This window comes from Lonchura striata, chromosome 1 (assembly GCF_046129695.1).
Source record: "Lonchura striata isolate bLonStr1 chromosome 1, bLonStr1.mat, whole genome shotgun sequence".
Lineage (NCBI taxonomy): Eukaryota > Metazoa > Chordata > Aves > Passeriformes > Estrildidae > Lonchura > Lonchura striata.
In genome coordinates, this window is record NC_134603.1 from 59947175 (window position 1) to 59974112 (window position 26938).

At 45.0% G+C, this 26938-nt stretch overlaps 1 protein-coding gene across 2 annotated transcripts in view; it reads right to left on the reverse strand.

The window, feature by feature from the left end:
* The window catches only part of RIPOR2 (RHO family interacting cell polarization regulator 2), a 107174-nt gene that overhangs the window by 53706 nt on the left and 26530 nt on the right, over nucleotides 1-26938 (reverse strand). Inside the window, exon 1 of one of the 2 annotated variants that reach the window (XM_021528658.3) lies at nucleotides 14217-14601. The exons of the other annotated variant lie outside the window; for it this stretch is intronic. Coding sequence (XP_021384333.1) covers nucleotides 14217-14277 — 61 coding nt within the window. The 5' untranslated portion in view covers nucleotides 14278-14601. Of the gene's footprint in view, nucleotides 1-14216; nucleotides 14602-26938 lie in introns of those variants that run through there. 2 annotated transcript variants of the gene reach the window in all.

Below are 26938 nucleotides of genomic sequence, written 5' to 3' on the forward strand. Positions count from 1 at the left end.
TAATTCAGTGGAAATTGCCAGAGAGCTCTGTCTCCCTCCATCATCCGGCAGGAGCTGAAGCTGCCATTGTATTGTGGCTGTGATCATGCTACTATGCCTATAAATTATTCACGGTATTGCAGCGTAATCTTCTGTTATGTTAAAAATAGGTCATCATGAGTGTCCCCAGTGAAATTCTAAGTGACAACAGCTGATTTTAGCTTTGTCTCCAGAAAACAGTGACCTTTTCAAAGCAGTAATTGACAATTATGGTCTACTTCTGTCTCTGAGACAGCTCCAGTGCACCTTCACAAACATTTATTCTCAGCAATGGTAACCCCACATTATACTTGAGACAACTAAACCAGAGCCACTAAATTACCTGCTGAGCTTTGCTAAAGCACTTTGCTTTCTATTAGCCTTTGCTTCCAGGCCAAAGAGTAAATAAGGATTATAAGAGAAGAGATTATAGTCTGAGAATACCTAAATGCTCTGCTCCTCCCAGGCACTCAGAAAGCTTCTTGAAAGGGCTGAGCAGGATTTTCTGACTGATATGCATCAGTTACACATCCGTCTGGGGGGGTGGATATATTGAGAGATACTTCACTTTTCCCATTGCCACACAGACTCCAGCCCACTGAATCCCCTGAATCGAGAGAGCAGGAGGCTATCAGGCCCATTGCAGACTAGACAAACCTGGAAAGGGGGAGCATGACCCAGTAGTCTGGACAGAGGTCTGGGGGAAACTCTCTTTTCCCCATAAGATACTGTGTGGGAGGGCTCTGTGTGGACCCCCTGAAAAAGCTGAATATTGTTGAAATTTCCCTGCTTGCTGTGGGGATGGATGTCTGTTATGCAGACACAAAGACTTAGGCCTGGCTGATTTCATTCACCTGAAAGCAAGGACTGGTAGTGGGTGGCAATGCTCAGCAGACCATGCAGACAGCAGTTTGCATGGAGGTCTCTTGTTAGCATGTTCAGAGCAACAGGAGGCCAAAGGAGATTGGGGGATGGTTGGGCAGACCACAGCTTTGAGCTTTGCGTGTCTGAGGTAGATCAGGCCTGCCCTAGACTTTAAGGAAAACAATTTATACCTGGTTTTTCCTGATGTAACTTGTCTTTGCTGTGGTTCTGTGTAACTCCCATGCTCAGAAAAGATGCACAAGGCATCTTCATATTGCTGATGGACATCCCACGGGACATCTCCAGTAGGTGTCACACCCAGGGAAGTCTTCTGTGGAAACAAAGGGTGCAAACCTGACTCCTCTTAACTGGGGATTTTGGTCCAGAAATATAGGTAAATGATCATATTTGAGTGTGTGGAACATGGCAGATGCTGGAACCATCACTAGGGAAAGTTTTTAGGGGAGAGGTAAAAGACAAGACCCTGACACCTGCCATGAACAATCTGGGCAAGATGTATGCATTAACATTCTGACCGTATGCAAGTTTGCCATTACTCTTTCCAACTATGCATGTCAAATTGTAGCCACAATTCTACTGCACCCTGCCCATGCTGCTCTTTGGATTGTCTCTGTTCCTTATAGCTTCTCTGTCCAGTTTGTTGCACATTCATTGCCATCCTGTAGCACTTCTTGCTCTCTTTCTAGAAGAATTTGATACCTACTTGTTTTTCTCTCCTCTAACCACTGTGCAATCATTTCCCCCCTTTTACTTCCCATCACTGTGTTCCTGCTCCACCCTCAAGTTCCTCATTTCTCATGATGGTGCTTTTGCAATTCTTTCCACTTGTTGCTCTGGGGCACTTAATGGGGAAAAGTTACTAGTGCTGATCTTCTGCAGTGATTCAGGAACAAATTTCATTTTGGACTTCTGGCCAGATGCTCAGCACAGTTGTATCCTTGGGAATGACCAAAGCATAATGCAGTAGTTGTGTCCTGTGGCATGGTGGTCAGGACGCACTTGGTATGTCAAGGAACAGCTATGGATACAGAGGGAGAGGGCCAGGGACAGAAAAAGGAGTCACCTTCAGCTGCATTTGTGGTGGTCTGAGATAGCTGCCTTCAGATCAAGAACCCCTCAATGGGCTGTGCCTCTGGCAGCATGTGAGGGAGGTGTATGCACAAGCACACATCCTACCTATCCTCACATATATAACTTAGGGGAGCAGCACAAAAGAGCCACTGACTGCATTTTTTTCTCCAGAACCTGTTTCAAAATCAGCACTGATGCCTCTTCTGGGGAGGTTTTGCATGGCAATGTTCATACAGGGTTGGAGGGAGAAGCACATTCCAGTTTCTCAGACTGCTTAGCAACCAGGGCTGGCTGAGCCGCTCTTACGTGCACACCAAGTGTGTGGATGGTGTGTCTAGTAGTGCAGCTCTATCCTTATATTTCCCCTTTTATTGTTTTTGAAAATCAGTCCTTGTTTTCTAGTTAAGGCACTTGAAAAACTGCTGTAAAGTAATTTTTGCTTTCCTGGGCAGCTGGAAGTCAGCTACACTATGAGATGATCAAAGCTATTACAGGAGGGATTGGAGACTTGAAGAGACAGGTGTGGCACCATCAGCCTGCTTTTTGGGAGCATGACTGCAGGACAGTGTCATCCATGCTGCTGGTAATAGGCTGGCTTGAAGTCCTGTTGCTGGACAGCCATAAAACCAGCTTGCCCAGAGGAGTGCAGGCAGTGGAACACATTGCTTTCCATGGGTCTGCAGCATGTGAGGTTCCTGCTCAGGACTGTCTTAGTACAGTCAACATGCTTAAGATCAAGAGGACCCTGTTAGACCATTTCCAGGAATGGTTTCAGCTTTGTAGACAGAAAGTCAATATGTTCCTAGCTTCCTTGCTGGGATCCTCTTGAATCATTAGATAATCTCTTGCCTCTTACTTGTTTCTTGGCTCTCAAATGCCCAGACCAGTGTCCCTGCCACAACCTTCACCGTCCATCATGACCGCAGGCTGAGATTCTGAATCTGGGGGTTCTCTTAGGAACTGTGACCATCTCTTCCCATGTTATCCAGCAGTAATGCCTGATTCTGAAACTTGCTGCTGACATAAGGACTATAGTTAAAATGTGGCCCCAGCCCATGTTCACCTTGCACCCTCACCTACATTTGAGGCAATTTTGGGCAAGCTCTAAAGCACAGAGGAGGAGAAAACCTTTCTTTATACATGCACAAGCACACTCTGGTTCTCCTCCACCCCACGATGTGAAGCAGACAACTGGCCTGGAAGGACCAAGGATCATGAAAGATTGTATTATATAGGTCAAGACACTGTAGGACATGTTAGCAAACATCAAAGGTATCCTAAGTCCATGACTGAAAGAGCAAGTCAGGAGCACCCAGGACTTTGGCCTGCCTTGCTGCATACCCCAGCAGCAGCATAGAGACAGGCCCTGCCTTCCTGTTGCTCTGTGAGCCCACAGGTCATGGCAAGAAGGGGAGGAGCTGCAGGGATGATGAGCATGGACTGGGGAAAATGATGGTCAGGTAGAAGAAGGCTGCAAAGGCTGGGGTGGAAGCAGGAAGCAAAGGAGCAAATAATACCAGATATTTAAAAATCTAGTTCCATGTACGAATTCTGCAGTGCTGCAGACCTGTCTTCCTGCATGTCCCTAACAGGACAGCTTCATAATAGAAACCCAGGAGACCTCAGGTGCAAAGGCTACAAGCAACTTCCATCCTTAGTTACATTAGTGTAACACCAGAGTTACCTTGTAATCATTCCCAGATAAACTGCAGTATGGGTGACCCGTTGAGGTCCTTGGTGCGGAGACTGTGCTCCTCTTTTCTTCTTGTGGGCCAAAATTCTGCACAGAGGACTGCAGCTTTGAGAAATTATTTTCATTTCTTCCCTGCCTCCAAGATACCACCACTTCCCTCTTCTCCTCCCCAGCGCATATTTCTGTGGATTAAATATAGCAAATACAAAACAAGTGCAGCACACACAAAATGCCATTCGGGGGAGCGCAGTGAACATGCTGCCTCTGTAATGTAATGAGCCCCAAGTGCATCTGCCAAATATTTGGACTGAGATTCCAAGGGAGAGAGGGTGGTCTGTAGCACAGAGAAGCTCCAACCAAACCCTCAGACCAGTACCCCCACGCATCTCTTAGGGGGATACACGTTCCTTGTTGGTCCAGCCTGCCTTCACCTGGAGGTGATTGACCATTCATAGCAGTTACTTCCTCTAGGAAGGGTGAAGAGCAGCTTTGTGTAAGTGGATTTAAAATTAATACATAATACGTAAAGCAAATAAGAAGTGTTTCTTTAGGGGTGTGTTCTGGCTTTTTGGCTAAGGTTAAATGACACCAGTGAAACCATGCCAGTTTTTGAACATCTGACCCTGCACTATTTTCAGTGCAGTGATTTTTGAAGTGATTAATGACAACAACTTGGCACTACTCAGAGGCTGGTGTTGCTGATTAAGCTAACTCTTCCTTGGCTCACAACAGGCATCAGGAATAGACTGGGCAGGAAGATCCCCAGAGTGACAGAAGAGGCAGAGCATATCAGGACCTCCCAAGGTGCCTGCGTTTCAATGGGGTAATTAGAAAAAAAAAAGCTACTGACATCCAACTCCACAGCTGAGCTCAGCAGTGCTGGACTGCTCTGCTTGTCCTGTGGCTTTCTTTTTCTTTGAGAATATTTTTGTGTGGATTCTTTTCAACATTCCCACTCCTCTCAATAAAAAAAAAAAATAACCTCCCTTGTTAAGTGTGTGTTGGGATTGCTAGTATGGCACTCCTTGCATGTGTTTGGAGGAGGATCTCAGAGACGCTATCTGGTTTCAAATCTATCTACATCTATAAAGTATCTCTCTTCTCCAAGACCCTCAAGAAAAGGAAATCTGTTAGTTCAGTGTGGAGACAGTGAGCAGGACTCCAAAACTTACAGGAGCTCTCAGCTGGCAAACTGCACTTCTACACAGTCATGGCAAACTGCACTTCTACACACTCACAGCAAACTGCTAAAAAAAGAGTATGGTGCCTTGTAGACAATATCCATGTTCACAACAGAGCTCTTCCACTGCTCTGAGCTACCATGAAATGAGAAGGATGTGAACAAAGCTCGTTATGCCATGGAATCTGAATGCTGGCCAGCCTTGTTAGCCACTGGCATCTTAATCACAAATTTGAGAAAGCCATGGGGCTCCTGTGTGAGATTTAACAAGCTCATCTCCCTGAGGTCCTGCAGGAGTCCTTGAAAATTTAATGACTGCATTAATGACATATATTAAATATATTCACAGAGCTTTTAGCCATCCTGCCAAGCCCCTCAGAGAGGCTGTCCCTCTCTCTTCTGCCACAGGTGATTGTGACACCCCTCGAGGGAGCCTCTTGGATGCCGCTCAGCTGCTGCCGTACCTGAACCATAGGTGAACACCTCGGGGGATGAGGAGAATGGGGGGCTTTTCACTCTGGTATTACACAGCATGAAGAGAGGATCAGTTGCACAAAAGCTCATCATTGCAGGTCACTTCCCCTAGGCACAGGGAGGGCAGGAAGGCAGGGCTGGCCTGGGGAACAGCCTGGTGTGATGAAAGGGGAGCTTTTGCAAGCCCTTGTGTGCACTGCTATAGGCACCTTAGAGAGCTGTGAGTTTTTGGGGCAGTTTTGGGGTTTGCTTCCGAAGGTGGTAATTTCACCTGGGATTTTGGGCTCAAGCATTTATTTTTCTGGACTATTTTGAGTGACTTTTCTTTTTTATCGAATGGGTTGTGGTTAATTGCAGGCAGGCTCACACAATGCCACAACAAGGGCAGTAAACCCAGGGCAGGGCTCTGATTAGTGATGATACAGGAGCTCCCCCTGGGAGCTGGGTGTTGAGCTCCTCCTCCAAGGTGCGACAAAGCAGCACCAAGTGCAGGCAGTTTTCCCAGTAGGGCATAACTAAAAGCATCACTGTGCACTGGGGAAACCTAACCCAGGCCCACATGGGCATTTCCTTAGCTACTGGATCCTGGCTGGAGGCAAAGCTCAAGTAAATACCACTTTAATGGTAAGCAGCTGCTGCAGGGCTTCCTCAGTGAACCTCAGTGAATCTTTGCTATCACAAAGATGAGTCTACCTGACTCCTGCAGTGGATTTGCTTCCTGTTGTCCTGTGGGCGGGAATGCTGGGCTGTGGACCCCACAGCATCAGCCACACTTGTGCCCGCTGCTGCCAGGCTAGCACCAGGGGACTGCCATGGTCAGAAAAGAGCCCAGGTCTTCCAGCAGTGAAGGATCCCTATTTCCATGCCCTGAACTGGAACCTGGAGGAGTTTCAATCTTTGCCCTCCTTCCTTCTAGAACACATTCACTAATGACTAAGAGGAACATAAGGTAACCTGTTTGAGGAGCTAGAACACTAAATCTCAGAGATGGCTGGAATAGAGGTCATTCAAACTGACCCAATTTGAGTACAGCCAGATGTGTTTATCCATTCTGTTTATCTGTTCAGGCAAGGACTGGTCACAGTGGACTTTCCCCCAAAGTACCAGTTTATTTTCTCACTCTCCATGGCTTCCTAGCTTTCTACTTCACTTCTTGCCTTCCAACCTTTTTATCAGCTATTAGAACTCAAGGTAACATTTCCAAGCTCTGCATCTCTGAACTTTCCAATTCCCAGGCTACCTGCAATTAAACTAGAGTTTATGCCAATACCAGCTCCCATTAAGTTATGTAGATTAAAGCCTTTTTTGCTCAGGATTTCCATAGCAGGTTTGCTTCACCTGTTTTCCAGCTGCCAAAGACACAGGAATATCAGCACAAACCTTTGCTTCAAACCATTTCCCTGCTCTTGGATGCCAGATCAACAACACACTGCTTAAAATTCTATGTGGCTTGACAAGCCACCCCAACAAGCAATGCTGAGATATAGGAGAAATCCTACTATTGGGAAATCTTCCCACCATCAACTTTTTAGGGCCTCTAGACATTGTCAAGTGCTTGACTACTCTCTCCCTCTCTCTCCCCCCCCATCCATACACACAGACTGTTTTTGCTCCTCGCCTTTTACCTCTGCACTTCCTGACCCGGTTGTTTTGTGCCTGTCACACCCATGGTACACCAACCACAAGGCTTTGGTTCAGCATCCAGGCAGGCGGAAGCTCATTTCACAGGCAGCTGAGCTGTGCCTCAAATTATTAAAGGGGTGAAGTTGTTTATGCCACCCACTCATGTTAGCCAAGACACATTTATTTTGTGAATTTAATGATGGGACTGAGCAACAAAAAGCTCATGTTTCTTGGAACTTGGTAAAGATGCTATGTAAAACCAGGAGGGGAAAAATGTATGAAAAGAAATGCAGCTTTGCTTCAGCCTTTGGTGCGACACTTGTTTTGCAAGCTTAGAAGGCGCCCTAAGCACACCTGATCAGTGGTTTCTCTCTGGCTTGTACATACCTTCCTCTTTTCTCTGAGGGCTGGTTAAATGCCACTTGTTTATTTGACCTGGATTTTCCCCTCACTGTTGTTATTATTAGTGATCTAGAAGTATTGTCAACAGATATGAACCAAAAAAGTTTCCTTCCAGAAAGGGAGAAGGAAGCACCAAAAAGATCAAAGGTCTTTAATTAAAAAATCGAGAAAGAACAAAGCAGAAAGTGTCTCTCATTTCAGTCCTTTTTTTTTTTAAATTTTTTTTGTGGGGGGCTCATAGGCTCAAACTTTTTTGCTTCATATATGGAGTGCGATGCCCTGTTAAAAATAACCCTCCAGCTGCCCATGACAGCTGGAAGTGCCAGAGCACTGCGGGTGGGTCAGTGTGGGGGCGCCTGGGGTGGGGATGGGCGTCTCACGCTGACTCCTCTGACCACAAAAAGCTCTCTCCCCCGTCTGCATAACTCTGAGTCCACCCATGGACCGCAACCAAAACGAAGCAGCTGCAAGAAGCAGGTGAGTGGAGCATTTAGTGTAAACAGGAATAACAAAAATGCTCCATAAGACAGCACCCTTTTTTTCCTTGCCATCCTTGTCCTGCATGTTAAATAGGTCTGATCATGCTCTTGCAGAAAGGTGCTTCAATCTGAGTTTATAGGCCAAATACCTCTCACTACAATCCATCTATCCGGATGAAGCAGACACTGTTGCCTTGGTGATGGGACTTCTCATCCTCTGGGCTGGAGGGAGTACAGCACACACTTTCTTCAGGAATGTGAGATAAACCAAAAGGACAAGTAGACCTGGTGGGACCTGTAAATCTTTACAGGACACTAATCTGCAGTATCCCAGCAGTCAGGAAGGAGAAGCTGCCATGCTTGATACATTGAAAGGCTGCTCATTCTTACAACAGCCTCCCGAAGTATAGGGAACTGTATGCTGGATAAAAAGTAGCCATGTCAAACTCTTTGGGACGAAAACACTGGAAAAACAGTATCTCTGTATATTTCTGAGGTAGGCATCTGCTGGAATACCATACTGATATGAACATTTAGGTATCCTTAGAAAACATAATTCTCTTAGAGTTACACCACTTTGATGTACTATGTGGGAAGGGGTCATACCTGAGGGGTCTCACCAAAACAGGGCTAGATACAGCATGGAAAGAAACCTGGTCCCATGGGTCACAGACAAGCTGTGACATGGATGGCCCCGTTGGACAAGCCACTGCAGTTGTATGTCCAAGAAAAGCACAGTGTCCAGTATTGCTTCAGGGAAAGAATTGCTTAACCTGAATTGTTGATGAATAAAGAGTCTCAACTATAAGTTAACATCCAAGACTTTATTCCTCAGTTTTCTCTGAATCTCTAACCTCACTATGTGCAGACAGAGCACATAACCATGTAGAGCAGCTACCTTACATTGCAGCTAAGCCTCAAAGCTGGTCCCAAACCCCAAAGCTAAAGCTCTTTTCTCTCTTATAAAATACAGGCAGGCTTTGCCAGGATGTAAAGGCATCTGGTGCACTTTTTAAACATTTGATGCAGTTACTGTTCTCACAGGAGCCTTGATGGGCAGGTATCTGTATGCCAAAAGGAGCATGTCAGTCCTGGGCAAGGAAAAGGCCCTGGGATTCTGACTTTGTGCAGTGCACCATCTAAAATGCAGCTCTGGTCTACTGAACTGTAGCACACACTTAATGAATGTAACGAAAAAGACAGCACTGGTTTCCCCCACCCCATTTTTTGGAAACACTGATGGGATTTTGTGTGGGCTTTGACCTGAGAGGGAGGATATGGTTACCCCATGTACAACCAGAGGGCATATACAGGAAGTGGGAAGTGATGGGAGGTCAGTGAAGAGCAGCTGCATGAAAAGATCTGCAATAATTCACAGCTTAATTTCAATTTTTCCTTTGCCTTCTCAGTTTGGATAGAGTGGTCAATGCTAACAAAATATTTGGACCTAATTCTCGAAGGAACTCCAAGCAATTTTGCCAGCAATACTAAATTGAGAGGTGCTGTTGACTCCCCCAAGGGCAGACAGGCCCTGCGGAGAGACCCCAACAAATTAGGGGACTGGGCAATCACCAAATGTAAGAAGTTCAACAAGGGCAAGTACTGGATTCTGGACCTTGGATGGGGCAGTCCTGGTTGTGTGTAGAGAACAAGAGGCTGGACAGAAATGCTGTGGAAAGGGTCCTGGCTGATGGCAAGTTGAATCTGAGCAGTGCCCTGGCAGCCAGGAGGGCCAAGCCTGTCCTGGGGTGCATCAGGCACAGCATCACCAGCCGGGCAAGGGAGGGGATTGTCCTGTTCTGCTCTGAGCTGGGGCATCCTCACCTTGAGTGCTGGGGGCAGCTTTGAGTGCCACAAAATAAAAACAACATTAAACCATTAGAGAACATCCAAAGGAGGACTGTGAAGACAGTGAAGGGCCTTGAGGAGAAGCCGTATGAGGAGCAGCTGAGGTCACTTGGTCTGTTCAGCCTGGAGAAGAGGAGATTGAAGGGCGACCTCACTGCAGTTAAAACTTCCTCATGAGGGGAAGAGGAGGGGCAGGCACTGACCTCTTCTCTGTAGTGACCAGTGACAGGACACAAGGAAACTGCATGAAGTTGTGTCAGGGGAGTTTTAGGCAGGATATCAGGAATGGGTTCTTCGCCCAGAGAGGGGTTGGGCAGTGGAAAAGGCTCCCCAGGGAAGTGGTCACAGCACCAGCCTGACAGGGTTCAAGAAGCATTTGAATGATACTTTTGAGCACTTAAGTCATACTCAGGGTATGACTCTTGGGGGTATCCTGTACAGGGCCAGGAGTTGGACTCAGTGATCCTGATGGATCCCTTCCAACTCAGCATATCCTATAATTCTGTTATATGCTGGCCATGTTTGCTGACTGCTTGCAAATTGTACTCATGGATGTGTCTGCTTGATCCAGGAGCTCTGTGCTGAGCCTCTGGTCCTTGTCAGAGGTTGTGCTGGTGTGGTGGCATCACATCTCTGTATGAGCCCTCAGCTCTCCTCCCAGGGAAACCAGGGTCTGCCAGGAGAGCTGACTTGTGCTCAAATCTCCCTCACTCTCTGGGCTTGGCTCGTCATCTTAGAGTCAGGGAAAATACACACCATCACTGCAGGCTGCAGTAATGAGGGGAAGTCTAGTGCTAGTGGAAGGGATTTCTTTTTAATGAAATATTACTTCAGAATCTCAGGCACTTAGAGTCACTAAAAATTAAACAGCATTTTCCCCAAAGTGGGTGTTTTGACCTAACAAAATTGTAAAATAACTAAAGACACTTGCTTTGAGTTAACATAGTGAATAGGGCTTAAAAGAAATTAAACCTATCATTCCCTGTGCTTTCAAAAGGCTAAAAGAATTTATTTTTGAAACTTTTCCACACTACAGCTGTGCCATGTTCAACACTGATCACGTTGCAGAGGAGAGGGAGTTGTGCTTCACTGAACCTAAGCACAGTCACTTGCAAAATCTCTGCAAAACCTCTGAAGGAGAGAGCACCATGCCAGTGCAAGGCACTGTTATTACAAAACTAGGGAAAGAGCTAACAAAGTTTCTTTGAGGATGAACATTTCAAAGCTTTGAATGCCTATTGCATTTTTGTGAGGATAGTTCTAGCCTGTTTTGTCACACCCAGCTCTATGAGTTGCAATTTCAAGGTATAATAAGGAAAAACAATGCCTATTGAAGCATAAGTAAATGAAAATTGTGGTATTATGAATAATGCTGAAGAAAACACGGAAGTTTTCAACAAATGTTTTGGTTTGCATGTGGGAAAATATCAGTGCCATCTCATGGTCTATATCAATGGGAAAATATTTCCCCCTTGATCTTTCCCAGAAGAGAATTTAAAGCTGTAATTTTGATAAGAGTTATCCTAGGAACTTCACTATCCTATAGTGATAGGAACTTTATCCTATCACTAATGATATGATAGCCTGGCAGTGGTCTTGGCCTTGTCAAGGAATAGCTGATGTTGAAGTCATATAAGCAAAATTAAAGGAGATGGAATAAAATCAGTGGCAACCATTAGGATTTTAGAGAAAATAATTGTATTGATATTGTGCTCAGACTTTAGTAAGAAATAGAACTTTGTACCGCATGAGATCTTTACACACATAACCCAGCTGAGAAATCATCAAAGATGCTAGTTTCTAGAGAAGACATATAAAGATTGGTTCTTCCTCATGGGATTGAACTATTTTTATGTCAGTGACCTGAAAGGGAACTTTAAACAGTGATTGACTGATTATGCAGATGGCACAATATCTGGAGAAATGGAAAATTTCTAGGCTACTTGAGGAAGTGAGGTGATTCATCTGGTTTTAGTATGGGCATAGCTGGGAGCAAGGGAGATAAGCCATCCTGACAGGATAGCATTGACTTTGTCCTGAGAAATTTGACTCTGAAAGACATGAGGATTAAAGAGAAAAATCTGAGAAGAGCAGACACTCATGTGATGTTGCAACCTGAAAGGACTTCAGCAGATCCTTGAACTGATCCTGATATATACTTATATATACATATACTTAAAAAGTATGAGTATTCTGGATTTGTTCCTGATCTAACAGTTTTGGAGCACTGGGCTCCATGCTGGTGTCCACATCTCTCCAAGGGACTGGTCTCAAAACCCATGAAAATACTTAACAGATTATAAGGAAACATTGATAACAGTCTGCTTGGCAAAGGATGAAAGTGGTCTGAATATTGCTTGTAGATAGTTATATGAGATTTCTATATGCACAAGCAGTAGTGAGATCTTAGCTCTCCTGGACAGGAAGGAAACTAACTCCAAAAAAGTGTACAGATCAGTGCTAGAATCAATAAAATATAGCTGTGGTGGTAGCTAAACCTTGGGATGAGTTAAAAAGGTGGACAGAGAATTGCCATCATCACTTTCCAAATCAAGGTGGATGTGGAAAATAATAAAAAATAGGTCATGCCCTAAGAGCTGAGGTCTGCACTGAGCTGGGAGTTTAGTGCCTGACAAGTGCCTCCATCTGGCCTGAAAATCTGAGTTTTGGCTGCGACTAAATTTTGGCTGGCGCCTAAGCCTGCGGCATGAGCGGGGCGGGGGCTGCCTGTGACCGAAACGGGCCCTGCTCCTCCCTGCTCAGATCCCACCCAGCCTGAGGGAGTGCACTGGGTTGTCCAGGGTCAACAGTGCTCCAGAAATAGCAGCAAAAATGTTAATGTTTCCTTGCTAACCCATTCAAGAGAAAGGAGAGGGGCTGAAGGGAAAGTCTAGCACTGTGCCTGTGTTGTTTGGGCTCTCCAGCTGGCAGTTTTGGGAGCCAACAATCCCTCTGTCTGAGAGAGCAGCTGGGATACAACTGCTCCCAGTTACATGTAGGTGAGTTGAAGAAGATGTCACCAACTCATAGACTCATGGGATACCTCAGGTGGGGTGGGACCTCAGAAGATCATCTATTCCAACCTACTGCTCCAAGAAGGGTCACAGAGAGGTTTTAAAAATGTTCCTGCCTTTGTAAAGCAGAGTTTCCTCTAGCTGTTTCTGGATCAGCCCTGCCAGAAACAACTTAGCTGAGAGGCTGGAACAGATTTTTGAAGCGTTGTATCATTCCCTTCAGATAACACAATTTATATGTCAACTAACCTCCCCACATTTCTCTCCTTCCCTGCTACATTCTACGTTTCTGATTAAGAACATGGGCTAAAGGTTTCAGAAACAGCAAAGAAGCTTAAAAACCCACTGGCTCTTCAGAGCACTTGCAAACGTCCATATCAAGTCAGAGCATGTGGATGATTATCCGGGGAAACAGCATCCACTTGTGTTGAATGCAGGATGCAGCAAATGCAATTGGGGTACTTTCAATGCCAGTTGATTTGCCCACTGGCATGAGGTGTTTCCTGGACTACCAGGATTTCTTCTACAATGCAAATGCACTGACCTCTCCTGTCAGCAAATTCATTGCCCATCTGAGCCCAGACTGGGATACAGGGTGAAAAGTGGGGGCATAGAGACGTGAGAAATGTATTTGAGTATGGAGAGAACATCATTGAGACTGCTTTCTTTTCTGAGCTGATGCCTTTCACTGGGGCTCAGATAACTTGATTTGGCACTATTCACTGCTAAGTTTTCCATACCAACCGCAGCTGAGCTTTGTTTAAATGAGGCTTGCTGAAGCTGTGCTGAAAGTGAGTTTAAAGGTTCACAGTCTTTGGAGCAGATCCAGGCAGCTCTTTGTGCCTTCAACTCCCTTAGAAACTGCGGAGGGCTGGGGGCCGGGAGAAGATTTGCATGAGCAAGTTCTCCCCTTGGCTCAAGTGCAAAGGGGAGCAGTGAGAGGCGGCAGAAATTGAACAGCAAGGGCCAGATTCTTCCTCCTCCTCTGGGCCCTCTTATCTGTGTTTCTGCTTTTTTGACTTGATAGCACTCAGTACACATGTAAATGATGGTATAGGATGCAAGCAACAGGAATCAAGCACCAGCAGAAGCAGTTTTAGGGATAAGAAATTATGACATTGGCTTTGTATCTCAGGTTGTGGCAGTTGGAGAGGAGGGCACTAATTCTGCTCAGATAATTTAAGTAGCAAGTCACCCTTAGCCCCTGTAAAGAGCCGCTACCACTTTAAGCTGCACCTGTGGTGTTGAATGCCCAATGTGCTGCTTTGCACAGTGCATCCACAGTAGAAAATACACTGGGTGTCCCCCAGCTTTCTTCTGCAGTAACTTCCTTGAAGCAGTGTGAAAGTATTTTTATTGTATCTGTGATCCCTTTCTTCTCCATTCTCTAAGGAGAAAAAGAGTCTGGTCACCCTGTGACCTTGAAGCCCACAGACAACTTCAGATTTACACAAGAAATACCACCCAGGCTAGTAACCGGTCTCTAGTCTGAGTAGGAGAAGGATTAATTTAATAAAAAATTACTTTACCTTCCCCAAAGGAATCATCTTCTTCTCCGAGTGCAGTCAAATCTTCTTGGGAGTGCTGCATTGTGGCAAGGATGCAGCTCAGAGCGCAGCCAGAGCCGAGTGCTTGAACCTGTTCCTGTGCTACAAGCTTGACTGTTTCCTTTCACCAGTTTCCTAAATATTTTGGTGGTAACAGCTTCCGCTTCTGCAGTTACAAAAACAATCTCATTCACAGAAATGACACCTCCTGTTTTTACAGTCAGCCTTTGAGATGGGCTTTGAGGTGGGGTGTGTTACTGCTGAGAGAGAAGTTGATTTTGAGAGCAGAGGAGGCAGGACAGGCTCGAAATGCACCCTGCCCTGTTGCTGAGTGCCATAACTGCGCAGCAGCGGCAGCCCTGTCAGCCTGGGGTGTTAAAAATTTTGCATATGAATGGGAATGTTTTCTGGTGACGGAGGTAGAGCGGGCAACAACTCACCCTGCTCGGACTGCAGAGCAACTCCTCCCTTTCACCCCAGGGACAGTGTGACAGGAAGAATCCCCCAGGCTCTCTCACTGTCATGTTCATGGAACTAATCTTTCTTTTAGCACGGTGGCAGTGACATCACTTTCTCACCCACGCTGGAGTTGCCCATAGCAATGGACATGTGGACAAGCTGGAAAACTCTAGGTGATAGCAGTTGTCCCATGGGCAGATGCCTTGGCAGGGACACGATTCTAAGTTACACTCATCTGAATCACAGTCTTGTGGTGCACTACCAAACCTAAGGACCTTCCTGATCATGTGTACAACAGAACAACACCAAAGTAAAGCTTGCTGTCTGTCAATGATAGGCGTATTATTTGAGTATCTCTGTCGCTACTAATTCAGCATCATATTGGTCTGTCCTGTCACTGTGTTTCTTGAACTTTATAAAGCAAGTTGACTCCTTTGTGTCAGGTCCCTCAGTTTATGAGAGGACTTAACCTACAGACTAATTTACTCTAAATTTGTACAAAAATACATTTGGCCTTTAGGTCGTGTCTGAACCTTGCATAGTCCTGCTGTCTTAGTGTTCCACTCAGGGATATTTAACATATATATGTCTGTCCACTGTGGAACCTAGCACAGGCAGTCCCCAACAGCTCTGCTATCAGAAGTTAGAATGTAATGACAGTAAACCTGAACTGAGCAGCAATTACTCAGTCTAGTAATTGCACGTGTCACCACACCCTTGGAAACGAGAATCCCAGCACAGCAGCCGTGCTCACTGCAGCTTCCGGCAGATGAGTCACAAATATAATGAGCTCTTCTCTCGTTATTATGTTGGGATTTTTAAAGCTCTACCAGTGGGTGTTTGCAAGGCACTGCACAATTTGAACTAAAGATGGGACAAGTCCATTTGAAGCACCTAATTTCACCCCAGCCCAGTCCATGTTCATTAGCAAATCCTATGGCAGCACTTACGTTACCATAGGAAGATGAAAAGACCTGTCCCAGCTCAGGCAGTTTTCCTCTGGGTGCAGAGTCCCTGGAAAGTGGTGTTGCATCCCACCTGCTCATGACTTCCCCTTGCTGTCACACCAGGTGTCTTGGTTGCACAACCTGTGAGCTGCCGCCTTGCTAGGGTTGGGAAGCTGTGTTTTCCTAGGTGGATGTGGTTGAACCCAAGAGCATCCCAGGACTGGTTTTTAGTGGGGCATTGTGGTTTGCCTGCTGGGTTGTTCCTCTGCCACAGCAGCAAGATTCCTTAAGGAGCTCCATTCCAAACAGGCTGCCCTCAAACTTGACTTTGCTTTAAAATTACATTTGTTCAAATCCCCATGGATATGACGGCTTGGCTCAACAGGCAGGAGAAGAGAACTTGTTTCTGGCCCTGCTGGACAGCCTTGGGGAAGGCACTCCTCCTTTCTAGACATCCTCCCTCAGTCTTTTTCTTGCTCTGCTTATTTGAAGTTATTTTTTCAGGCAAGGACCATCTCTGATTAGATGGTACTCAACAAAAGCATCCCTCTGCCTCAGTACAGCCCTCCTGCCATGGTGCTGAGTAGATGGAGAAAGTGATGAAGTGATGAAGAGAGAAACACCATTATTGATGAGGAGAAGAGGGGATCAGTGAGAGAGAGAGGGTTATGAAAAGAGGAATAGTAAGAGACATGAAAGCTGCAGAATAGAGTCATCAGTCTGGAGGGAATGGATGCTGGCACAGGATGCTGGGACTTCTCCAGGGACTGCCCCGGGACTCCCAGGGTCAGGGCTGGGAACCCCTGGGCTTGCAGAGGCTGGTGGGGCCAGCATGTGAAATGACTGCTGGGGGTGAGGGAAAGGAGAAATGCTGAAGGAGAGATAGCCACAAGGTGTATCTTGTCCTAAAGCTTCCTGGTAAGACCTACTCCTGGCAATGGGCAGCCACTGCACATGGTTTTCTTCATACAGCAGGAAGCGGTTGGCAAAAATCTTGAGAAATCTTGTAAAGTCAATGGCTAAACTGCCCCAGGGTGCTGTGGAGCCTGTCAGTCTCTGAGGATTGGGGCCAGAAGAGGCTTCTGCCCTGTTGAGGAAGGTTTTTGGGCTTGATTAGAATAAGTTGCAAAATGAACAATGCTATAAATACAGATGTGAATACTCAAATCAGAAAGACATCCCAGCAGGAAGAATCACAGAGAAAATACTGCAGCACTAACTCTCCTGCGTTGTTCTGCAATTTGAGGTCATTTGTAACATGGGCATAGGAAGTTTTAGCCATTTGCTGCTTCCTTCAGAAATGTGAAGGAGCAAGCCACACTGTCCTGGATATTGTGGCAGTTCTCTTTTATGCTGCATTTCCCTGGGACTTAAAGCTATTTCCTTACCCACTGTTTTCAGTCAGCCTCTCCGGATGCCTGTTACCTTGACACCCCTTTTTTCTTTTATTTTCAGGAATTAAAAGGCATCAAAAGCTGTCCTCTCTCCCGAAAACAACTGTCACCAGAATTAACACACCAGTCGGTCTAGTGATGAATGGTAATGACTCAGCCTCCGCTGCAGATGCAGAAAGAGGAGTTGCTTTGATTTGTTCCCGTTTGCCACATCATTCCCTTGCCAGCAGCCTCACCTGCACTGCTCGCAGCATGCGATGTTCCTCCAGAGATCTGTTCCCCGGGAGAGCACAGTGCCCTTTCCCTTGGGCCAGGCTGAATTAACACAGACAAAAACAACCCACCTCACATGGATGCCCAGCTTCCCCTTCCCTCTGCACCATCTTTGCCTTTAGGGCAACAGGATTTTGCCCTGGCTGTTTGTCTTTGCTGCTTACTGATCTCAACCATCAGCCTAACACAGCCACCTTCTCCCTGCTTTGTTTTGTAGCATATCTGGGGTTTTTCCCTTCTGTACCCACAGGAAGTATTTTTCCTCATACTTATTGAGCTGCTCTGAAACACAGTAAGTTCTTTTCACCTGTTGGCTTATAATGACCCACTCCACACCAAAAATAAAAGCCCTCAATTTTGCATCCACTGCAAAACTCTCATGTGACTATTTCTCATGTAACCACATCTGATGCTGTTCTCAGAAAAAGCCACCACCCATTTTCTAAGAATCTGTCAACAAAAAGCAGGGGAGCCCAGGGAAATGTCAAAAACAAGGGTGGATCAAGCTAAAGGAGACAACATCTACAGCACCTTCTTTAAATTACTCCAACCTTACTCTTCTCCTGTAACTGTTTATTAGGATTTCTGATCCAGAAAAAAGTGTTCTGGTGTTTTATCTCCAGATACAGGACTAAAAGCCATTCCCAATGAAAAGGAAGTGTAAAATATTGTGCCATTTAGAAGTTTTGGGGATGTTTTAATTCAACCCTACCTTAAATTACCAACAACTCCACAAGGAGCAGGAGAGATGAATTAGCCATTTTCTGTGTCTGAAACACCTCTGCCGCATTCACATCTCCTCCTGTTCCAGAACTGGAAAGATTCTCAAGATACAGAAAGTTGCAGATCATGGGGGTAGTTAGTGCCCTGCTTTGTTCTGAGGCTATTTTGGAAGTGAAGATTACATTTGATGGGATAATCTACATGGAAATAAAAGGAGGGGAAGAAGTGATGAAGGAAGGGCAGGTGACTCTGAGGTGGAGATAGTATGAAAGGGAATGTAGAAAAAGGTGGCTGATGCTGGTCAGTTGGGAAAGTGAGTGTTCATATGCATTTGGAGTACTTGTAAAAGTTTTGCTCTGGACATTACTGCAGTGTCAGTCCTCCAGCAAAGCGTGTTCCTCAAAAACCTGATAAATAGAGTTATAATAACTCGTCTAGTTGTAAACTCATTTGCAAGTTACAGGGACTCCAGGGACTTAGATTATGTTTAGACAGTCTGTGTCAGTGTCTGAGTGAGCTTAGTAGAATTTTTTTCTTTCCAACTCTTGAAACTTTTTGCACTTTTTTTGCCAAAAAATCTAAGCACTCTTTTTTTTTTTTTTTTTTTTAATTTTTAAGTAGGAATATTCAGTTCCAGAAAAAACTTGGGATAATTTCTCTGTTTTAGTGTCCAGAACAAGAGTCAGCAGGGCAGGCCAGTAGAAGACATGACTCACTGCACACAACTTCACAGACATTAAGAGCTCTGTGCACAAATCTTCACAAGGCTGTGAAATAGACACCACTCAATTCCAAGGGCTGAAAAAGGGGCTGGCTCCAGGAACCATTCACACAGCAGACAGGACGGTAGTTCCTTAGGTCTCCTGTAATACATTAGCCTTTTGCTCAATTCCCCAGCAGATGCACATTACAGTGAGCAAGCACTATGGCACACAACCATGGTGTTGTTGGTGATGTTGGTGCCCTCCTGGTGTCCATTCAAGTTCCCCACCCTGCTGTCAGCAGAGAAACCATGGCATGCCCCAGAGGTGAGTGGCATTTGTACACTCAGGTGTGACACTGCAATCTACAACACCTAGCACATCCCACCAGCACATCAAAGGCAACTCTGGCTTCCTCCAAGACAGCCTTTTGGCATTCCAGTATCACTTGGCTTATTATCTTCTCATAGCAAAATATTATTTCAATTCAAAGGGAGTAAGCAAACCATGCTGGATGAAACCCTTGCAGAATTAATATAATCTTGAAAATTGTACTCAGTTAAGTAGTTCCCAAGTGGCTCATTATCAAAAGATAAGAAAATAGTCAAGCATGATTTTGCAGGGCTCGGCCTTGGATCTGGTATTATTCAATATATACTTTAATATCCTAGATGATATTTAATATCCCAGAATAGATATGATCACACTCATTACAATTGCAGATGCCAGGCTTCCAAGAACATACACTGGAGGACAGAATCAAAATTCAAATTATAGTTACAAACTGGAGAAGCAGTCTGGAAACAATTAAATGCAAAAGAATGATCTGTGAAGTATTATGCTCCAGTAGGAATAATCCTTATAAATGCAGGCTGAGGGATGGCTACTTTATTAGCATGTTTTCAGAAAGAAGGCAAGAGACAGCAAAAGGGGATTCAGCAACAGCACCCAAAAACAGCAGACAGATTGCCATCAGGTGTGATCAAAGGCAGAGACACAAAGTGTTCAGGCAGTGTTTGAGGTTAATTAGGCCTCTGCCAAGGCAGGACACCACTTTCTCACTTCTAGGAGGATAGAGACTGTTGGGTGATGTTCCTGAGGGGAACAACCAGACTGTTCTGAGGGTTAGGAAATGGGAAATTAACGAAAAGATTGGAGAAACTGTAGCTACTTCATTTGAGGGACAGAGAACAAATACAGGAGGTAAGAGCAGCACTCAAGCCCTCTTCTTCACCTTTGTTGTGAACGAGGTGTCATGAAGTGAGGCTGCAGAATGGAGGAAGCAAATGAGGAGGGGCAGGCTAGGTAGCAAACAAGCAGAAAATAGGAAGAAGTAAGTTTGGGAAAACCACCTTCCAACAGCCAAGACAGCGAAGCTGCAAAAGACAGTGCTTGGGTGAGTCAGTGCTGAGTGAATCAGAGTGCTGCTTTAACCTACAAAGCACATACAAGGCTTTTGAAGAACAGAGCAGAAAAGTAGCAACTGGGAATAATACAAGAATGGTTGATTCTGAAGTCTTAGGGGAGGGCAGTGGGAATACAGGATCTCTTGAGGTTAGACTCAGTGCTGTTTTGCTAGAGCAGCTATTGAGTAATACTGGATTTCTACTTGTTAAATTTATTTCTCAGTGACACTTAGCCAAGTGCTAAATTCTCCCACTGCTTGAGGGGTCCAGCACATTCCAGTGGCTCTTTACTGGGATGGGAATATTTTTGCTGTTTCAAGCAATTTAAGTATCCCTGCTATGTTTCTCCTTCAGTAAGAAATCTTCATGTCTGGTCGCTTTTGTGTTCATTCTTTTTTCCTAGTTCTTTTGTCACTTATTCCTCTGTTATCCAGTGAGGTCATTGTTATCAGCAAAGAATAGAGGATGGATGTTTCATCCTTAGATGATTAAATCCCATGGGTTTCTATCAGAAGTACCTCAGGTTGTTTCTATAAATTGTTAAAGAGAAGCAGTCTGAATACTATAATAATATGGGAGCTTGCTATCCCCAGCATAACCAACAACTATGCTCAATCCTACGAAGCATCAAAACCTTATGTCTTACTAAGAGTCAGATATCAATTATATAATACTTTTATCAATATGAACAAATTTTAAAATTGACCCAAGAGGTCTAGACAATATTCTAGTGCCTATGTCAAAGCCACAAGACCATCTCAATTTTCTCTACCATAATTTTTGTTAATAATACTTTTTTTCTCCAATACTAACTATCGTGGGTGTTAGAGGAAATAACAGGCAAGCAAGTCATCTCATTGTTCATCTGTATGACTTCCACCCCAGGCAAAAGATATTGAAAAGTGATTCACAACATTATTTTAGTAATATTTCAAAAATATATATGAGTTCCCCTTCTTTCCCTTTAGATAGATTATTGGAAATGGATTGAAAGCCTCAGGTGATTTATTTTAAACTCCCAGGTCACATCGTCAAACAAATGATGTCTGTGGATGAATGCTTTTCCTTCACATTAATAATCCCAGCTGTGGACTATTCAGTTTAGAGGCCTTTACTTCTTTGTGTAACAGTGCTTCCAGTTTCTTCAGCTACTGGAAGGAGTTCAGGAGCTGATCTTCTCCCCTAGTCTTTGCTTCTCCCAGCTCCAACCAACAGTGTTCTTTCTGCTTCTTGAAGATAGTTATTGACACTACTGATCTTGGGTATTTTGCAAGACAGTGTGGGTTTTTTTCCTTTGCCAGAGGGTTTTTTAAAAAGACATTCTCCCATATTCTGGTAAACTGTGAGCAAGATGGGCAGCTTCAGTTGTGAGATGGCTCAGACCCTGCCTGGGGCTGCTCCCAAAGGAGCAAGCATGCATTTCTCTCAGGCAGTCTGACTTAGCTGCTTCCATTTCCAGGACACTGCCAAGCCTCAGCATTTCCCCCTTGCCTACAACACATTTTTCTCACCAGTCCCTAAAATGCTATAAATTACTGTTTAACATCTCTCTTGCAGAGCACCTAGCAAGGACTAATGGACATAAGGAATTGCTGTTGCAAACAAAGCTGCATGCAGTATGAAATTCAGGCAGTGTGAAGAGTGGGTGCATAGACTGTGAGGGTATCAAAGCCCATGAATTCCTTTGTTTGGGATCCCCCTGCCCCCCCAGCTTGAAATGTTATTATGCCACAGCAGCACAATTAAATTACTTAAAGAAGCCAGATGTCTGGGACTTTTGCTATGGGATACTTAGGATTGAAGGGATAAGGGAAACTTGTTTGTGTGAGCATGGTGTGTGGATGGAGTCAAATGGAGGACCCATTGGTTCAGTGGAACTTCCCCCTGCAAAGGGGCTTCAGTCTCAGCCGTTAAAATCTTGGGCAGTGGGACTGTGACTGTCAGAGTGGCATCTGAGTGATCAGGTGGGAAAGTTTCACTAACACAGATTCTGCATCGCCAAGAGCTGTAATAGCCCTAAACCTTGAACTTCCTCTGTTTTGTGGGAAGGCATCACTTCTTTGTAGCTCACACAGGTAATGACAAAGCTGGTGTAATATCAGCTTCACCAGTGAGGTTGTTTGGTTTCAAGCCCAGTCTGTTTTCTGTGAAACTTTTGCTGACACTGGCCCTGACTTAGGTGCTATCTCCAGGGCATGCGTCCCTGAAACCTGGTCCCAGGAAATCTGAGCATTTAATCCTAAATAGTATCAATTTGAGTACTCAGGCTTTTGATCCTTCCCCAGTTCCAACCCATGCACTGCAGGTGGCCAGGGCACAGCTCAGCAGTAGAGTTGAATTAAAATTGGAGCACCTTGGTGTTAGAAAAACAAGGAACTGTTTCCAAAGGATGGATAAGCTTTCATATTGCCTACTGTGTATGTGTCAGCAGAGGAGAACACTTTTATTAAGCACAAAAAAAAAAGGTTAAATTCAGATGGGCATATTCTATTCTGTATTTCAGGTAGCTTTTTGAGACATTGTTCTGAAAAACGTCCCTGTTTTGTGTTTGCAGCTTCTTGGTACATTGGTAGCACTCTGGGATCGACTTCTCCGAATAATTGCAACAGCAGGATTTACTTCTCCTTTATCTGAAGCCCTAGGAAAAAAGCATAGCTGAGAACGGAACCTGTGGTAAAGGAAATCGCCCTGCAAGGCATCCCCACCCTGTTTGCCTTCCTCCTTGAGCAAGTGGTACAGGGCATGTGCAGGGGCTGTATGTGCCCAGGACTGGTAATAGCACTCCTGGAGGGATTGCTTCATTTTTGCTCCTACAAAGTAGGACAGAAAAGAGGAATTTTTTTTTAAGTATTTTTAGCATAGTGTCTCCTTCTCCCTTTTTGTCATTTGTTGAAGTGATTAGCAGCTCATAAACAGTGTAATGACCACAGCAGACTTACTTGGCATTTTTGGGTTTGGTTGTTTTTAACTGAAGAGTAACAGTTCCCCCTTCCCTGCATAGCACAGGAGGGCCAATTGAAGGAATGTGGTCTTGAGGTCCTTCAAGAGAAAGTGGTTCACTACTTTCCACATCCACATCTCTCAGGAAGAGATTCTGGCAGCTGAGTGGACAAACAATGATAGCATTTGTAGAGTATCTTAGAATGAGGAAATCTCTGCAAACATTTGCATGCATCTGCAGTTCTCTACCCTGAAAATAAAAAGGAAGAAACAAACAGATTTTCCACCTTTAAATAATGGCAGTTGTTGGCCATGGTATCCCAAACAAACTTCACTCATAGAAGGTACCTAAAGCCTTCCATTGTCTGTACATGGCCAGGATTTTGGGTCCCTCCTGCTGCATTGCTGCACTAATGCTTAGCTCTTAGGGGAAGATCATCACCCACTGCATCAGTGATTCTTCAGCAGCCTTGATTTTGCTAATCAGCCTGTTTTTCATCCTGGCCTTGTTTGCTGAGAGAGCAACTTCAGAGAGAGCAGTACAACACAGAAAAGTAAAAATAGCAGCTAGTTTCTGCAAAATGTGGCACTTCATGCAATTACTTTTCTTCCTGTTTGCATCTCCTGAATTTTCTTTTTCTATCAAGTTTAACTCTTGTTTAGAGACTGCACACACACATTTTGAAGCCAGTATGAGGTTCTTCTAAACAGCATTGTACTGTGGAGTTAGTTTCTCACATAAACAGAAAATGGCTCAGTCTGATGTTAATGAGTTTTAGCAATTTACAAACAGGCAATTCAGAAATAATACTCATGGATTATAAAAAAATAATGTAAGCTGGCCAAAAAGAAGGAAAGCCAGAAACAAACAGCATACCCCTGTAGGAAGGGTCTTTCTTCTGGGACAGAACAGTGTTATGGTTAATCCAATAGCTTTGACACCCATTTCAAAACTGCAGAAGAGACAAGAAATTAGTGGTAGCAAAGTAGTGATCTACTCTGGGTGACAAAGCAGCTACTGTGGAAGACATAACTTTATGCCCTACTTCATGCTCTCTGCACAACGTGCTGCAAAAAACACTGTGAAAAAAAATGGGGGTGAGGGGGAAGTATATTTTATTTTTGTTTGACTTCACAGTCCTAGAGATGGGCAGAGAGATGATACTGCTCAGGGAGCATAGCGAGGATGGAGCAAGAGAGTAAGGAATGGTGGTGAGCCTTGCCCAGGACACAGCAACTCATCTTTGCCATCACTGTGGTGTGGCAGAGCCCCAGGAAGAGCCTCTCCCCACCCCTCACAGGGTGTCTGCTGCTTGACACAGCACCTTTCCCTCCTGCCAGACTCTGGGTTGGTGTGCAAGGGAATGGTACCCCTCCTCCCTTCCCCTCTGCAGAGTATGGCCAGGATGGGAATAAATCAAAAGAAAAAATGAACTTTTTTTCTCCATCATGCATCTTAGCAACAGCACCTACACAAAGATCTAAGTATAAGATCTTTTACCCCCCACCTTTCCAAGCAATTAGCATGCTGAAATGCAGAAACAAACAGGATGGCAATGTCAAAACTGACACGTAGGAAGACCATTTCCTTTCTGCAAGGGTTTCACAGTGTGGACCAAGCTGGCTGAGAACAATTTCTGAACCTTTCTCCTCCCCGTGGAGAATTGCCTCTGCAGCAGCTTTGGTAACCCTCCAAAGCTGCCTGCTTTTGGTGACTGGCACTCTCCTGGTAGCTGATGCCCAGAAGGTTTCACATTTTCAAAGTAAGAAACCCCAGCCCCCACAGACTGCTCTCTGGTGAAACTAGGTTGCTTAAAAACATGTGAGAAAGGTGGAAAAGGAAGGCTGCCTGTTTGAAGTAGGTAGGCTGTCTTTTGGAGCAGAGCAGAGAAGAAAGGCAGCTGGTGACATATTCAGTGCAGCGCTGGCTCTGTCTGAGCCTTCTTTTGTCGGCCAGATTTTAAATTAATCTCAATCTGGTCTCTGAATCTTGCTGGCAAGTTTTCTGGTAAATTTAAGACTTAGAAGAGACTAAAGAAAGATGCTAGGCAGACAAACTTATGTTAGGGTTTCCAGGTGTGGCCAGCATTGCCTGAGAAGCTATTAGTGAAAACAGAGGCTGCTGTGGGAAACATGGGGGGATCTCCTCCAGAGCCACACACCTCCTCTGTGCAGGGGGAGCAGGCAAAGCCCCCTGGCTGGAACACAGCCAGGCCTGTGCAGCTGGCCATGAACCAAATCTAGTTACTCTCACAAGCTGATATTCAGGGCTTGCATTTTGAATAAAGAGTTGAGTGAATCCAAGCCCTTTGGTTTTGCTGTGTCTTCCTTCCTAAAGGTAAATAATGATGTTTTTTTTCCCTCTTGGCATTCAAGCAATGTTATTTCCACCCAAAAGGTATGTTGTTTCAGCCTGCAGATGATGAATGGAACAGACAAGTTGCAGGGAGGATGTTGCTAGGGGCAGTAGGGAACTGGAGGTAGGAAAGAAATACCTGAAGGAAACTACACATACATGTATAAGCCTTGTCATACGTGAAATCTCCACAGAGTTTTAATCTTTATTTCTTCACGTTTATTGATATTTTCCCTCTGAGTGCCTTGTCAGAGTGCTAGCCTCTCCTTGCACCACTAGGCTGGGATGCTGCCTAATGTCAACTCACCCAAACACCTCTACCCAGAGCGCCCACTTGTTCTTGTGCCACACCTGGGGATTAGTGACTGATTAAAGCAAAGCAAAAGGCCATCTCTTGAAGGTTTTAATGAAATCCCCTCTAGATCCCATTTGCTTTAGCATTCAGTTAAGCAGTCCATCACTGCTGTGTTTGCAGGCCTAGCCCTGTAAGTGTGCCTGAATACAGCTGCTTCCATTTGTAGGCCAAAAGCAAACTTTTGAGGCAGACAATAAGCATCCAATTAGGACATTAGAGTAGACTGTGTTTTAGAAAATGCAGTTAACTTGTGGAATGAATCACTGAATTTGAAGTTGCTAGATGATTTTTTTTTTCCTTAGCGGTCAAGGTTAAGCATAAGAAGAAAGAAACTGAGTGTAGGAGGATCACAAAATATGTTAACAGCATAACAGCAACAGAAGGACTGACCCAGCCCTCTGAGTTTGTGGATTTTACTTTTTTAATTCATTTTTGAGAGTGAGAGTGAGCTACCAGAGTAGCAATACACTGAGCTTTCAGCCCATGCTCTCCTGTTCCTTCATCTCTCACCTTCAGTCAGTCAAGTGACTCTGCCTGGCTCTAGTGAGCTCCAGCAAGCAGGGGTGAGGAATCTTTGCTTGCTCAAGCCCTCTTTCCTGCAAACAGGGAAGGCAGAGCAAAGCTGTGCTGCACAGCATAGCCTCCATCTGTCAGACCTGAGTGTGGGTGAGCTGTCACCCCTCAGCCCCATGAGCAGAGCAAAGCCACCTGAGACAGGGACATGTGTTCCTCAGTGGCTGGCTCATGCTGGTGGAGAGGACTGCTACAAGAGCTGGGGAGCTTCTGTGATCCAGTCCCCAGCCCAGACTGCACTTCTTTAGCTGGTCTTTCCGAACATGACAGTAACATTACATTCATTAAAAAAACACTTGCACAAGCCAGAAGCAAAAAGGTTGCCAAAACACTCCACTGCACACATTTGTCCCTTTGGGGATGGGAAGCAAAATTAAGGGGGGCTACGGCAGCTGCCAGCCACAGTGCCTGCCATGCTCCTGGAAGGTGCACTTGCCATGGGGATGAGCCCAGCTGGAAACCTCAGCAGAATATAGAATACAGTTCCTTGCAGGCTTGCACTATACTCATTTAACCTGATTTTGAGGGAAGCATACTGAGCAAAGAACTTTGCATAGGAGCAGCAGCCCATCCTGAA